General features: G+C 41.2%; 1 protein-coding gene across 17 annotated transcripts in view; it reads right to left on the bottom strand.

The window, feature by feature from the left end:
• tns1b (tensin 1b) overlaps nt 1-17116 on the bottom strand; it is a 239075-nt gene that overhangs the window by 73159 nt on the left and 148800 nt on the right. For all 17 annotated transcript variants that reach the window (XM_033617654.2, XM_078174332.1, XM_078174336.1 and 14 more), the window contains one exon: nt 4254-4295. In XM_033617654.2, coding sequence (XP_033473545.2) covers nt 4254-4295 — 42 coding nt within the window. The remainder of the gene's footprint in view (nt 1-4253; nt 4296-17116) is intronic.

Genomic DNA, 17116 nt, shown 5'->3' with positions numbered 1-17116 from the left:
GTTAAGGTGCACACCAAATTATGACCTGAGAGGGAAAAACTCATGAGTCGAGCAAAACACTGTCTGATATGTAGCTCCTGCATGACAGAGGTGCAGAAGCTTGGGCTTTTCTGTACTACACTGTATGAGAAAACTGAAGAATAACACAGGGAATGCCAATAAAAGCAGCCACACACACACACACACACACATGCACGGGGCACACTGGTGCACTTGTGTTTATTTCGGTCCTTGTGGAGAAAGTGGGCACATGGCTTTGGGTGGTAACTCTAAATCGGTTACTTGATCCTTCCTTTCCCAGACAAAATACAACTCGCAGGAAGTTGCATCATAGACGCCGAGTGAGTCCAAGGCAAACATGTACGCTCTCACTTTGTGTGTGTGTTGACCTAACATGTGCATATGGAGGAGAGTTGTTACCCTGAAGCTATCAGAACTATTTCATTAAAGTTCCATCAACATATGTAGACCTAAAGGTGATATCATAGAATTAGTCAGGAGTGTTTTATTACACATTACTCCCTGGGGTGTCTGGGCTGAAATCCAATATATCGATGGTGAAAGCCCAAGGCAAAGGTGATGTACAGAGACGCTACAGTGTTCAAGGATGTGTCCTTGTCAAGCAATTGTGATTAAATGTATTTTCCAATATGTATAGCAGCAGATTACACTGCAACAGGTTGAATGTGAGGCAGGCCAGTAGTAAAATACATGCTGTATGCTCACAGTGGCAGTACTCAGGACTCTGTGGTAAAATCAAAGATTTCTTTTATTCATTTTTTTTTATTTATCCTTTATTTAAGCAGAAAGATCCTGTGAGATAAAATATATGTTTTGCTCCTGGTCAAGATAGGCAGGGAATTTAAAAACATTCAAATACAGGTACAAATGGGGACAGATAACATCACAAAAAAAACAAATAAAGGATCAAAAACAGATAGGAATCAAGATAAAAGGGATCATGACAAATAATGGCACCAAAAGGTAAGATGTCCTCGGAAGTTGTTTAGATCTGTACGTGTTTGTAACTTCCATCCAAGTATTGCTAGAAATGTTGTCCATACTGGACAGTTTTGACTTTAGCCCAATACAGAAAGTGGTGCTACCTATATCAAGCACAGTGATGGGAAATTTCCACCAGGTCTGGTGGAGGACGTGCTGCCCCGCTCAACTGGCTTAAGTGTGACTACTGAAAAAGCAGGTACAGTTCTCTCCTGGACCCTATCATGGAATGCACCTGACTGGATAAACGTGCTGCTGATTTGACGTTCCATTGCTCTCTGGTTATGGTTTCAAACAGGAAACAAAATTTTTGCCTGCTTATAAACTTCCTGTTATTCAGTTGAGAGATAGGTGAGAAATAGGCAATGTCACTGCTGAGTAATGCTTCATTTTAGAACTACATCACCTAGTTTGACAGCATGGTCCAAGCCAGGTGTATTTCACTGGACAGACTTTTTTGCATTACATTGAATTTAGTCTATTTCTATGCAAATACAAACAGGCAAACGCCCGATAATACCTCCTCCAAACTCATCCCAACACTCCCACTATGCACTGCATGACTGCCTCTCCTGCTCTCCATAGAAAATGAATAGGAAGTGCTGAGACCAGACACCCTCCATCATTAGCTGTGGTGGAAACGTGCCATAAGAGTAAGAAGGTTGGGGTGGTGAATGGATGTCTAACAAAGCCAACTTTCATGGAGGAGAACACAGATCTTCTCCCCTTACAGACCCTAAATTAACATTTTATTAACCATATGTACAATCCTTCTTTAAGATTAACAATGTGTTGTATTTGCCTAACCTTTCCCATATCTTTCCCTAACCTGAACACTGCCATACACAGCTACTGTCGGCAGCAAGCATTTTATGTCATGTAATCAACCAATACTGTCTAATATTGACATCTTTGTCTGGTGTTAGCCTTTGTATCATTTTGTGAAAACTGAGGTTTCAAATATCTGTCTGACATTGGTTTAAGAGTTTCCAAAACCTGGTCACTTAATGAATTGTGAACCTCTTGTTCTGTGTAGCTGACCTCAACCTTTAACCTTCCTGCACGTGTGTGTGCACCCAAGAAGCACACATAGAAAACTCTGCATCACGTTACATAGCACTGACAAATCCTCCTGCTCACACATCAGCAGCTAATCCCACACTGTGATGCCTTCTGTGTCTGATGTGCCTTTGAAAACAGTCAAGGAAAAAAGATCTAATGGGAGCAGAATCAGCAGCCTGGCTTGATTCCCAGCACAGAAATCCCTGAATGTCTTGTTTTAACACTGTGATTTTAGTTCTAGTAAGATAATATGATAAGTCAGTCATCATCTAGTGCAAAATGCTGGTACTTAGTGTTTGATGTGAATATTGGAAATGGGGCTCTCACTTGCCGATTTAATGCCCTGGTCTGGCCTCGCTCCTCATTACTGTTTAAGGGCTCATTTATACTCCACTACTATTACAGACGACAACAGATATATCTGTTTCAAACATTGTAAACACCACTGCCATCATACTTCTATGCATCCTTTGTGTTCGCATAGATATAGCCAATCGATGGCACTAGAGCGCAGAGTCAAAAGTTGGAGGAGGTCGTAACATTGTACCTTTTAACAGAGGCTGTAAACAGGTTGTAGACAGCGGTGGTCTGTGAGGCCAATAATTACATCACAACATGTAGATGGAGAATTCTTTTCACTATCTTACTGATTCACTCTGTTCCGCCATTTTTTAAATGTCATCCGCTATGGATGGATCTCACTTCATATATGCTAAACTTCCCCCACGATCAGTGGTGGTAGTGCTTTGTTTCATCCATATCCGTAAGCTTTCACAAAACAAGCACAAATAAAGACAAAATTATTGCTGAGTACGGAAAGAAAGCTCCATCCATGTCTGTATACCTATAACATTGAGCATAAATGGGCCCTAAAGGAATATAAGCAAGGTTAGTATTCCATTGGATTGGTTTGTAGATAGATAATATTATCATATTATTATTATTTTACAGTATAGCTTAATTATGATTATTATCATTATTATTGTTATTATTATTATTATTATTATATTGCTGTTACATCATGTATTTATTGCCTTTCTTTCTCTCTCGCCACATATCCCATGCTCCTTACTCCAACCACCAACCTGTCCAGGATCACTGGACATATACACAGATACATATAAGCGCCTCTTATACAAACATGTATCATACACACACACACACACACACACACACACACACTACTTAACTTAATCTAATCTTGACTCCTGGACTCTCGTCATATCATCACATACATCATCATAACTGCTTTACATTGGTGTCTGTATGTCAGTCCATTACGCCTTACTTATCTTACTCTTACTTATCCTTTGTGTATGTGAATCTTTTTGTGTGTGCGTGTGTGTGTGTGTGTTATTCCACCAATAAAGTAAAGAAGGATATGTGACTTTTCTTTGGCCAGTATATTGGAAAATATACAATATACAAATAGTACTTCCTGTGGATATTTCATTAAAAAGGAACACTACTTAAGTTAAGAACTCAAATATGTTATTTTGATGGCCTAGGAAAGTTCAATCAATATTTGTGTGAACATGAGCTATTCTCTCTCAAAACTAGAAACCAAAGAAGGCTGTGATGTCATCAAGTACAGACAATGGATGGGAGCCTGATTTTATGGACCCACAGAATGATTGTTTTTCCTTTTTTTATACCCAAATTAGCTTTATTCTACTGCAGTGTTGTCAGTTCTGAAACAGAAAATGCACTAAGAAACTCACTCCCACTCACTATTTTATGGAGCAGCTCCAGACTTTAAACCCAATGACATCACAAATTTGAGGTTTAGCACTCTATTTTTTGGATTAGGGAGAGAGCTGTTTATGTTAACTCATATTTTTGGACTCTCTTAGACCATAGAGACAACATGGATAAATTTTGAAAATGGGTATAGGTCCCCTTTAAATAATAATTTGTAGACTCTGATGTATCTATAAAGGTCTATAAAGTATTTTACTGAAGTTTTAACTTTTTTAAAGTGCATTTGCTGTATAAGAAGCTGTTATTCATGCCAGCTGGAACGCCTCTGTCCACTCACAAAACATTCCTATCTCCTCCATTAAATACAGTGTTACAGACGCAGATTGATCTGCTCCCTCAGTTCAGAAATCTAAGCAAAAGAGATGGATGAACCTGAGAAAAAACAGTGAGTGAGGTTTAAAAAAAAAGTCACGTAAGTTGAAACTCACCATGGTGTCTACATGTTTGAGAGGGAGGTCACTGCTCGGTGCCTGTTTAGAAAAGACAGAGAGGAACAGAAAGTGAGATCAATACCTATAACACTTAATACCTCAAAAACTCACCACCATGTTGTGTTGTGTCATGTCACATCCTCTCCTCTCATACTATTTTGAAGCCACTAAGCGCCATTCTTTGCCCTAATGTGGCCTGAAGCAGAGCAGGGCTCCACCTTGAATGCGTGGGACCATCTATAATCCCTCTGTGCAAATATTTACACAAAGAGACAAGTCTGCTTCCATTAGCCAAGACCAGAGAGTCCATCCGTGGAGCTCTCTTTTTCAACGCCATATACAGCTATGGACAGAGAGAGAGGATCAGACCAACAGAGATGTAAGAGGAGAGAGAAATATGGGACAGAGAGGAGAGAAAGAGAAAAGGAGGGAGAAAGAGAAGAGAAAAATGAAAGAGAATAAGGAGTGGGTGGATGTACAGTAAGGGTTGGCCGGGGAGTATAGAAGGAGAGAGATGAAGGTAAAGAAAGAGGTTCATGGCAGAGAGCAGAAGACGAAAACATCAGAGCAACCCATGATGTCATGAGCTTGTGTGGGCTTGGCTAACCACAGACTACCACACATGCACAGATGTTACTGACTAAATGATGCATAAAAAATTCAGTCTAAGCAGTACTGAAATCATCAGTCATATCTATAAGTAGCAGAGAGGACAGGAAATGACTATGGGCACTTTTTATTGGAGCAAAACTTTATACATGGTACATAGTACATATAGTCTACATCTTAACTGATCAGCAAGAATATATACATATATATATGTATATACACACACATACATATATTTTGTGATCGTTAATAAAGGATCCCTGTCTCTGTAGATCGTCCTGGTGGACAGCACAGGTGTACACTGATCAGCCAAAACATTAAAACCACTGATAGGTGAAGTGAATAACTTTTAATCTTGTTACAGTGCAATAATCTGCTGGAAAACCTTAGGTCACGTGGATGGCCCCTGACACACTCCACCCACCCAAATACCATTGCAGAACAATAACTGCCCCTCACAGCACTCCCCAATGCTGTGGCCCCCCAGCAGGAAAATGCACCATGCCATACCACAAAAACTGCACAGGAATGGCCCAAGGAACTTGACAAAGAGCTCCAGGTGTCAACCTAGCCTTCAAATTTCCCAAATCCCAGTCTGATCGAGGATTCGTGGGATGTGCTGCTACCCCAGAGGTACCCCAAATCCAAGTTGCAGCGTCCTTGGATTGGACTTGGCTCTGACCTGTTGAGGCACTCACAAAGGCCCTCTGGGGGGTGTCCTGAGGTGTCTGACACCAGGGCACTGGCGGCAGATCCTTTGAGTCCTGGGGGCTGTGAGGTGGAGTACCAACACATCACGTGAATCCTCAATCAGATTGAGCTCTGGACCAGGTCGATGCTTTGAGGTTATTATCACTTTCCTCAGGCCATTCCTGAACAGTTTTTGTGGTGTTGCATGGTGCATTTTCCTGCTGGGGGGCCACTGCCATTGGGGAGTAAGAAAAATTTGGACCATTCTGATAAATAGGAAAAAAAGGTTTTCAACAGGTTTATATTGCCATATCTACATTACTTCACCAATGAAGCACTGTTTCGGTAACAGTACTAATAACTGGGTATTGTATCGGAAGGATGTTAAAAAAAATCCCAACAATCACCAGCCTTAATGATTGGTGATATTTTGAAAGTCAAGTATGGAAAGGTTATTTTAAGCCCATGGCATTTAAAATACAAGGGTGACTTTAAGAGTACAGCCAACAACATTCTCGGAACCCATTGGCTGTATTTGGCGTCTGACTTCCGGCAGACGGCGATACAGCCTCTGGGGGCAGACCCCCGATTTTTTGGCATTCCGGTTTGATTTGGGCGGAGGAGGCAAATTTCCGTTTCCGACTTCCGTTTATATATAAGTAAATATGCTGAACCATTGCAATGGATTCAGAGTTTGCAGTGACGCCAATTATGTTCCGCCTCGTTAGTTCACCGCACGGACCATTTAACCTGGCAACAACTGCAGCTGTCTCAAACATGATTGGTCAATATCACACGGACTACAAACAGCCTACAACCGGAAACCAGGGCTCTTCCGCTCTTCTTCCGGAGGCAAGATCTCCGGGGTTTGCCTACAGACTCTGCATTCACTGAATGTAGAGTCTGTATATAGAGACTAAGCCAACAATATTCTAGATTTTTATTACTGGCAATAAAATCCCATGAAAAGACTTAAAGGTGCTGTATGTAAGAATGTGGCCAAACGGTTACTGCACTCAAATTCAAAATACTGCCGCGAGTCGTGTCCGCCCCCCCCTTCCCTACAGATTCGAGGTTGCTGGACAGCGGCACGCTGGAGACTGATTTTTTTGCTCACAGGCGGCTGTCGTGGCAGGACTGCTTCGCCGTGTCCTTGATCTTCGGTTTTCTAGCGGACCGTTCGAGCAAGTCCGGCTTCTCTGCTGCTAACGCTGCTGCCGGGATACAGCTGAGGAGGAGCTGGCTGCTAATGCTATGTACCGGGACACTGCTAATGCTGCTTGCCATGCTGCTGTAGCTCAGTCGTAACTGTAACTGATGCTGAGACTCTACTGACTGCGTGACTGGTAGATGGCGGTGGGTGGTGCAACAGGCCAAAACACAAATTCAAAACATGAACATGATTCGCGGACCGTAAACATTTTTTTAAAATGTGAATATTCTGGCTGTACTATTGTTGTCGGTGAGATCAGTATGTTATATGAACATTATTCCTTAGTCTCTGTGACATATTAGGATGATTTTACGACTATTTGCTTTAGATTTCTTACATATAGCTCCTTTAAAATAACCATGTGTTTATCTGTCATTGAATATTTTGTAACTTTCCTACTCTGTGTCTGTGATTTCCTCAGCCCACTTGTTCTTCCTGGCAACATAACTCTTTATAAATGGGTCACAGCCATACTGTTTAATTTTTAAAAAGGGCAAAGCAATTTCCTAAAACAGCTGTGCACTGTAGTTTTTCGCCAATATTATTCAAACAGCAGTAAATAGTGCATTTACTGGGGACTATTTTTGGCAGCAGATGAATACATATTTGTACATTAGCAAGAATTTGAAGCAGCAGGACAGTGCATATGGGCTTGAGTCAAAATAACCTACAGTGTGTGTTTTCATGGTAACAAAGGAACATGTCACTCAGTGCAACAGTGTGACTCATTGATGTGTTTTTAATAGTTTTTGGACAAGAACAGCTCTATGGAAGAGAGGAAGAAGGCATATCTGGGTTTGGATACACACAAAATACTTGTTTGAGGGATTAATTCATTGTTAAAGAGCTTTGCTGCAAAATATTGAAAATTATAATTTGTATCAAAAGAAAAAAAAACTTTATAGTGGAGGTATTCACTGGACAGTCCTGCCCAGAGAGCTGGGCAGTGACACCAGGGATGCTCTGCAAGCTTCAGTGGAATATAAACAGTAAATGCAAAGGGTAAATTATAGTCTGGCTGTGCAGGTCCCAGAATACAGTCTAAACGCCCAGCGTAAACCACCAACCAGGGAGAGAGAGAGAGAGAGAGAGAGAGACTTTGGAATCATCCTAACCAGTGACATATCAACTCACAACATTTTAAAACAACCAAAGAATGAAGGAAATGGTGATATAATTACCGATACAAAACCAAGGCAACACAGTTTGACATTTTTACTTAATGTTAGATCATTACTATCTGCTTTCTCTAGCAGTAAGTGTGTTGTTGTTTTACATCAGACAAGTGGAAGACAGAGTTGCTTCTAGGAATGAAGGAAAAGGAAACACCAGACTGAAGTTTGAGCCTCTAAGTGCAGACTGTGGATTTGCTCGGAGGTCAAATTTTGCAGCCGCAGGCATTCTCACACAAATAGGCCCTATTGTGTGTACACCCAGAAAAACACACACAGACACAAACAATTCTCACAATGATATATTCTAACATGTGCGTTTCCGTTTCATACAATTGCAGCCAGATGGCTGGAGTGTGTGTGTTGTCGTTCAGGCTTGCAACTTAGTCAGAGAGCATGAGAAAGCCTGGGAAGTTGTGTTTCAGCAAAATATTCTCCAGAGGAAGTGTTTGCAGTTTCTCTTAGCCCTCTTCAAAGGAAACATTTAGAGGGGAACTGTGGCACGGAGGCCAGTGATGGTATCACAGACATTTTTTTTTTTCCCCCTTAAATCAGGATATTTCTTGCAAGCCCTGCACAATAAATCTCTGTCTAATCACAAATTTAAAGCCAGGATTGGATCTTGGCTTTCACAGACTGTATATTTCATAGACTAAGATGATGAGAATTTGCTGTGTCATAGTGATGTTCAGATTCAAGGTCAAGAGGTCAATCTCCAGGGCCCAGGACTGTGTTCAGAGTCAAGCAAATAAGTGCTGCTGACCAATAGCAAACTGTCTTGTCAGTGATTTGAAGGGAACAAAGACCCGGAATCCAAAACAGAAGACAGTAGCCTACAGTAGTTCCCTGAGAACAAACCGCTTGGAGAGCTATTCCGACTGACTAGCAGTGGTGTTGAGGCACAGGCAACAATTGCTCACAAACTAGCTCTGTGAGTAGTCCCTATGTCACCAAGCTTCTGACACCACCTATTTCTTGAAGATATGCAAGTGAAAAAAAAGTTTGGTTGTCTGCACATGGTTCTCAACATGGAGTTGGCTGGGCCAATGGCTAGCAGTTAACAGCATTATCAGCACGAACAGTGCTATCAAAGGCCACAGTGCTGACAGAGCTAACTGTGATAACCTGGTGGGGGGAAACCGGAGGGTGGATGTTACATCGTGAATCATGCAGGTCTTTATCACAGTGATACTGCAGATTTGTTAGCAGCTGACATGTGAGAACTCCTCACAGTGCACCTGAATGTATGTGGCACAAAAGCCAATGTCAGCCACACGACCAATTGTAGAGCAGACTGTTGCAGACTCTTCAAATCAGAAACACCAGTATGGTCTTTAAAGATAATTACAAAAGATGCGAGAATTAAGAAGAGGGGAAAATAAATCATTGTTCTGTAGCCAAGAGCTTTGCAGCACCTGCAGGGAGAGTGAAAACACAAACCTGGCACTTTCAGTGCACTAAATATGTAAGTATACACTTCATGACTTACAAAATACACACATTCCCTTCAACTATGGACATTGCTTGGACAGTAATTCTACTGACTTAAAAGAGAGGAGGAAAAAATCCATTGCAGATGCTTGGGTTTTCTGACTCCTTGGCACATCCATAGCTCAGAGCCATGCCATTACCTTGAGCCAAGTCAGCTGAGCATCATATTGCATTTGTTCTCATGAGAGGAACTAAATGCAGACTGTTGATCTCCCATGTGGTAGAAAAATAGTAGCAGACATAAAAATAGACAAACAGTATGATTACATTTTGCTTAAAAGGCAAACAAGCTCAGTCCTTCCTGCTTCATAGCTCAGAATGAATAAATCTGGGAGGTGGCAGAGTTACTGTTGATCAATACAAGTGATAAAAGAGACTTCAATAGGTGCTTTCAGCTGCATTCTGTTACAATTTACTAATACTGCCCTCTATTTTGGACAACCTCTGCCAATATTTTACTGAGTAAAGGTCCAGTGTGTAGGATTTAGTGGTATCTAGCAGTGAGAGTGCAGAATTGAAACGTCTCTTGTGTGCCAAGCGTGTAGGAGAACTAGCTGATGCAAAAACACGATGGGCTCTATCTAGAGCCGGTGTATGGTTTGTCCATTCTGGGCTACAACTGAAACAACATGACGGCCTCTGTAGAGGAGGGCCCACTCAACATGTAGATATTAATGGCTCATTCTAAGGTAACAAAAACACAACTCTTATTTTCAGATGATTATTCACTAAAGAAAACATTGTTATGAATATTATATGTCATTTCTGCGAATAGATGCCCCTAAGTCCTACACACTGCACCTTTACAGATAAGTTAATGGAATATTCCTGTTTATTAAACATTTTATTTTCATAGATTTTGTCATCATCAGTTATAACAGCATTAAACTCACAAAAGTAATTGCTCTGATTTGTGGACATGGCAATATGGCTAAAATAAAGCCACACAAAGCAAGAAGCATGAGAAGTCAGACAAGTTTAAACACTTTATCCATGATAAGCCATTTTTCCATCGCAGCTTGTTTTTACATTGTCGCCTTCCTTGTGGTCCAGGAGGGGGCTATCTAGGATATCACAACCAAAACAAAAGACTCTAAGTAAGTCCTATGTTAAGAAATTGCTGCACTCACACATTAGATCTTTTACCTGCCCTACCTCCACCACAGCATGATCTAGCTTAGTTCAAAGTCTATCCTTCTATTGTCAGCGCAGGGAGAGGAGGAAGGATCGACACAGAGATGTAGTGCCAAAGTCAACAACTTGACTGTACCCAACTTAGAATTATGCCAGTCGAATCAGATTTGGCTGTTAAATACAAACATTCTACTTTTGTTCCTTTTTTCCATACAGAGTTTAAAAGTTTGAACAGGACGTTCAGTGTAACAGTGACATTCACGTAATATAGTAAACAAGCTAAGTGTGGTAACAATGATTCAGTAATGTGCAACATTTTTTGCCATAACTAGATATCAAACAAAAGCCAGAGCCTGTATTGTATTAAGTTGTTGTGACCTGTGAATTCAGCACCTCTAAGCAAAAGGCAGAAGATAATGTTATTTCAGAGCCTTACGGTGCAAAGATTCTCCTCCTCCAGGCAGCTGCTTCAGTGTCCGTGGCAACCTGTACCGAAAAGCAACATCAAAGTAAAGAGTGCTCACTCTGCAGCAAAACTGGGGACCAAAACATCGCAAGAGGTACACTGCAAGCAATCTCAGTCGACTGTGGACTCTCTGACTGATAATGCGAATCTCCAACTTTCAGGGGAGCAGCCCTATGAACCACGCAAAAAAAAATATTTGCAATTACTATTTAATTTGTTTCATTTTGTTTTGTTTTCATGAATCATATTGTTTCCTTGAGGCCATGGACCATGATCCACGACCGGGAGTTGAGTACCACTGTAGCATCCCAAGTATGATTTTAATAACTTACAGACACACTGCGTGCAATAGTCCCCCTTCCACCTTCTCCTCCCTTCTCTGTCATTCTCTCTCAAACTCACACACACATGCGCATGTCCTTGTGTCCTTATGTCTCTGTCCTTGTCTCAGTCCTGACAATTGTGGTACTATAATGCATAAAGCTGACAGTTTCATCGTGCATCAAAGTGTTTACTTTGGACATTGCCATATGCCAATTCATTAGGCACTGCCCAATCCTATGCCACTGATCCACGGAACTTTATTTGGAGGTTAAAGTGAAAGTGAGTACACCCGAAATGTTACTAATAACATTTCAATGCACAAGAAATCAGTATGTGCACAACTATGGCAAGTGCAGTGGGTTAAAGCGAATGATGTTTGCACCAGACAGTTTTCGTGGTAGTTTCACTGTTCGCCTGCACTTTCTCTTTTAAAAGAGTTTAGCTAACATGAGGGTTTGTTTACAACCTGTCTGATCGCTCATGTTTCCTGCCCCATCTGCCATCTTCTAAATGATGTCACCAGTGTTTCCAGATCAAAGCCATTAAGCTGGTGAACACAATGTTTTTATTACCAAACAGAATGAAAGCCAAATCTATAAAAATGAGACCCAACTAGTCATTAATTTGAATTTCCCTTCACTACACTTTTAGGCTGCACATAAGAGTACCCTCAAAAGTGCAATACACAGTGAATTAACAGACGAGCTATAATTACCTGCTACAGGTCTGAGTTTTGGAGCCGTCTGCTTTGTTACTCATGTTCGAGTGTCCTTATAAAATCTGTCACAGATGATGAGAGACTGTCGACGCAGCCACGTGTCTTTCTCCTATAAGTACAGCATATCAGAGTGTGACTTTCACCCACGGCTGTTTATCGCTGCCAACACTATACCATGTGCTTTCTTTCACATGAGCACAGTGGTTCCTTTCACCAGTTTACCAAATTATAGCCCACTCTTTTAGGAAGGCAGAGGTAGCTAGCATGCTGGAAGTCCCCCCCCCCCCCGAGTGGCGGGGATAAACGTAGCCCGAAGCAGGGCCCCTGGGGAAATGACCCAGGGCTAAATATACAGCCGTGCATCTTTAGAGCTCAAGACACAGCCCATTTAGTTTGGCCCAGCCTGCTCAGTGTGGACAGCAGAGTGGTTAAAATCACCGCTTTGGGTGTGTGAGTGTGGCTGCGTTGCTCTGTGAGAGGAAACAGACAGCATTGATTGTGAGTGTTGGAACGATTCAGTGTTTACATTCAGTCAGTGAGCTGAGCATGCAATAACTGATGTGTGTGTGTGTGAAACTGAAAGAATGACAGAAAACCGTGAAATTATTATTTATAGCTATACTGTATATGTACATGATTGTTGTGTGTGAGATCTTGTGTTTGTTGTGTGTGTTCAGGAGGAGTGAGTGCAGTGTCACTAACCACACACGGGAAGCTCTGCTGTTGTTGAGTATATCCCTGTGTATATACGTGTGTGTGAGTCAGTATGAGGGTGCCACTCATCCTTTCCTCTCCCCCACCTCTCCCTCTCAGTTCACCTCCCTGCACAGCCTCGTACAATTGTAGGATAATTCTTTGGAAACTTATTAGAAAAACACACACCATCTGGACTGGCAGCAGAGTGGCTATACAGCTCTCCTCCTATGTTTACACTGCATTTTGGACATTGGCCCACACTGAGAGCTTAGCAGTCTTAGACATGCCTCAATGTGCTTGTGTTTCAGCTAAGCTGTGTGAATGATTCAGAAACTTTCATTTGCTTTGATGAGAAATGATGCAGCATTCCTTGCCGGTAATGACATGAAAAGATGAAAAGCTAAATGTGCAATTGCAAGCCATGTTAAACTAAATCACTGTCAAGGGGCCTAATTTGCAGAGAATGAAACACATCCCAAGAACAGGGGAAAAAAGGTCTGAAGTAATGACATCAGGACAGGAAGTAAAACTCAAATACTAAATCTTCTTGAAAAGACTTCCCTTTGATTGTCTCTGTGTCCTCCTATTGGGAGTTTTCCCTTTCTGTCAGACACTATCCCTCAGAGTGGACAACATAGACTGACCAATGTGATACAGGACACCTGTGGAGGCTCCTGGCTTACGTGTCCAACAGTGCCTTCCAGTGGGAATAAACACCAATTGCAGGCCTAGACACTAGATGACATTATGATGATTCACCTGTAGCCTTAACCCTTCACAGTAAAATTCATTCAGACATTATAACTCTCAGCTGCTGGAAACAGTAACAGCTGCTTTGTTGCTCTTGAAGCTGAAAGTAAATTTAAATTTAAAATGATGCTAATTTTTTCAATGACAGAGCTTTCTTAGTTTCTCTGGTTTTATGAAGTGAGTGAAAACCGTGAATGTTTGTTTGCCTTCAAAGTAAAAGCACAGCTGTTTGGCAAGAGCCTTAACAAATGTTTTCCCTTCTAGTGGCTGCCTAAAAAGGCAATCCTGCTTCACAAGAGCCGAAGCCAGCACCAGAGCCAATTCCTGCTTGGTTTGAAAGATGCAAAATGTAATGCTGAAAACACGATGCTTAAAAGAATACTTCAGTGCAGACCATTTGTATCAGTTACTCACCATGTGCTTCCCTGAATTCATGAAGGAAATTTAATTTTTCTCACATGCCTCCATCAAGAACAGAGAATCCAAAAAAGGGCGACTATTCTTCTCAAACTGCAGTAAATGGTGACCGTGTTTGACCCCAGCAAAACTTTATAAAACCATCTGTTTACAAAGCCTTACAGAAATCATGCAGTATGATCCATGTGTCATTTTTGCAGTTGTATTCTTGGTACTTCTCAAACCCATGTATTTCAGCTAAAACATTATTCTTTAAAACCCGTCAGTTCATACGGTCTCATCCATGACCAAGTAGTGTGTCTAGGCATGCATGCTCATTTGAGCTCTGTTCTGGTGTGTGCTGGTAGGTACAAGTGCTTGATTTTGTAACATGTTAGCAAAAATGCACGTGTTTGGGGAGCACTGAGCATATGACTGGATAAATGAGACATGGATCATACTGCACGAGTTGTGTGAGAGTTTGTAAACAGATGTTGTGATATAATTTTGCCGGTGTTAAACGTGGCCACCTATGATTTCGTTCACCATGCAGGCATGCCAGAAAAACAAGTTTTCTTCATAAATTCCACGTAACACACAGTGAGTAATTGATACACAAATGTTAATTTTAAGGGTAAAGTATTCCCTTAAAAATGAAAGGACAAATGAATATTCGTTGTCACCTGCAAAGGCTGCTGGTTCACTGTAGTAAATAATCCAAGCATTCATGCTTCCTTTTCTCTCATGAAAATATATGTTATACACATTATGCAAAATCAGTGGTGTAAGGTAGTTAAGACGGGCCTCAGTGCCAGCTTTTGCTACAAAAATAGCTACTGTATACTGTATCTTGTCATTACATGGTCAAATAGAAACATTATATTGGTCAATAACAACATACATATAATCAGGCAATCATATTTGCATATCTGTACCAAGCAAAACAATGAGCCATTGAGAGCTGCCAAAAATTGCAGTTCCTCTAACGGCCACTTGAGGCTGGCTACAGAAGCCAGTCAATCCCCACAGACCCCCATGTTAAAATACCCAACTTTACAGCAGAAAAACATGCTTACAGCCTGACGCAAAACTGTTTTGGTCTCGATAGCCCGTTCATGATGACTGTACAGTGAGTTTTTAGATATAAATTAGGGCGGGCTGCTTTGAGTGACAGACTGTCTGCTGATAGTGTCCTCAGCTCCTCAGTCAGACCCACCCCTCACTCCTCCACAGCTCCACCCTCTCGCTCAAATATAGTCACTTTTGGCTCCAAAAAAAAAACAAGATGGCGACTGCCAAAATACTAGACTCTAGCCTTCAGAACAGGAGTCCACAAACCAATGGGTGACTGCCTCCATTATTTTTACAGTCTAATACCTGTACATGACCACAAAACCATACCACAAAAATAAGAATTGATTTGTTTAACTGAATGTTTTTTTAATAGTTTTTAGGTTTTTTTTTTACAGTTTATATAGATTAAGCATATAATCGTGTTGTTACTGACATTTTTCCTGAAAAAAAGGAAAAAGAAAACCATGATGGAGACCAGGTTGCATTTTTAAGGCATAAAAAGTAAATGGGACTACTATCTATTTACTGTGAGTTCTTACTTGGTCACAGTTGTATTTCTAAGGTGGCAATCTGAAAAACTTGCAAGTGCCTGTTCTTCTCCCATCCATCCAATGGGCCCAAGTGCGTACACACTGCCTGCACTGTCTACATCTATGCCAACCTGCACAATAATTATAGGTACATATTTTCCTCCCAGAAGAGAGTAACACCATCTCCTAGGGCCAGATAAATAGAGGAAATCCATATCACCATTTAATGAAATAGTTTTGTGATGTTGAGATATATAACAAGGTGGCAAATGTGTACAAAATCACATGTAAAATAATCAAACTCATGTTCAATGCAACAAACTATCTTCCACTTTTAGTGTGTAAAAAAACTAATTTAGTCAGTTTTTTAGAGTCATTCATTTGGACTAATAATTTTGTAAAATCAACAATACACTATGGTCATTTTTTATAACAATACAGTGCCTCTTAAAGTTGTTAATAATATGAAATTATGGCCGAGCCCTACCACTTCATCAGTCTCAATAACTCACAAGCAAAATGGCACACACACACAACAATCACAAAGACACACACACACAGCTGTTCCTCTCTCATGCTCCATGGTCCTTCATCTGCTGCTTTCACACAGCCATGTCCCAGAAATGTAAACATGGTGCAGAGGAAGGAGGGGCTGTTTGGGCCAGTGTGTATCAAGGGTTAGGGTTCAGGTTGGAGTGTGTATGCTTATTCCCGTTCCCACCCACCCTTGATGTAGGGGGGCTTCTAAAATGCCAGGGATCCCTTAGGACCAGAGGAGAGGAGAGTGGACGGTCCACGCTGTGGGAAAAACCCCTGAGCTGTCTGTGACCCTAAACCACCTCTGGCATCTCTGTGTTTCTCACCCTGCCTGTCCCTGCTTCTACTGATACAGACCTGACCGCTCGCTCTGTTATGTAACCAAAAGCCTACTGCAAAATGTGAGAGAGGAGGGACTCTCTGAAGGCATCTGCCAAGTATTTTTACTCCTTGTGCGTGTGTGTGTGTGTGTGTGTGTGTGTGTGTGTGTAAAGGGTCTACTCAGTCACACCTACATGAACACACTCACCCCCTAAACAAGTCACTCTTTCTCCTCCACTATTAATATTTCAACTCTCCATATGTCCCAATATGGTAATAACACAGAAACATCATAAAAATAACCTTAAAAAAATGTGAAAAGGAGTTGCGCAAGCCTTATCTAGACTACTGTACTTCATCACTACAATATTTATTTTACTTTGGCCTGACTGAATTTCTCATGCATGTGAAACCCCATATGTTCTGTCCATTACAATAAGAGATATGTATGTATGCAATGTAGTTAATAACCTTAATGACACAATAGGTTGTATGTCAGTGCCTCTCAAACTGAGTCCATCTTCTGATTGGTCAGTTAGGATCCTGTTAGGTTTAGGCATGACAACAGACCAAAGCCTAGTTAAAGTATGTGGCCCACTGAATATGCGTAGTAGTGTTTCCTGCCCTGTCCACAATTCCCGCTTGGCTCATAGACTTTACTCTGTAATGATGTCACAGATTTTTAAATCACTATTCTTAGCTTGAGGAACGTTTTACAAATAGAAAACCACCATGGCTC

This window comes from Epinephelus lanceolatus, chromosome 14, assembly GCF_041903045.1.
Source record: "Epinephelus lanceolatus isolate andai-2023 chromosome 14, ASM4190304v1, whole genome shotgun sequence".
Taxonomy (NCBI): domain Eukaryota; kingdom Metazoa; phylum Chordata; class Actinopteri; order Perciformes; family Serranidae; genus Epinephelus; species Epinephelus lanceolatus.
This window is presented reverse-complemented; position numbering and strand designations above follow the sequence as displayed.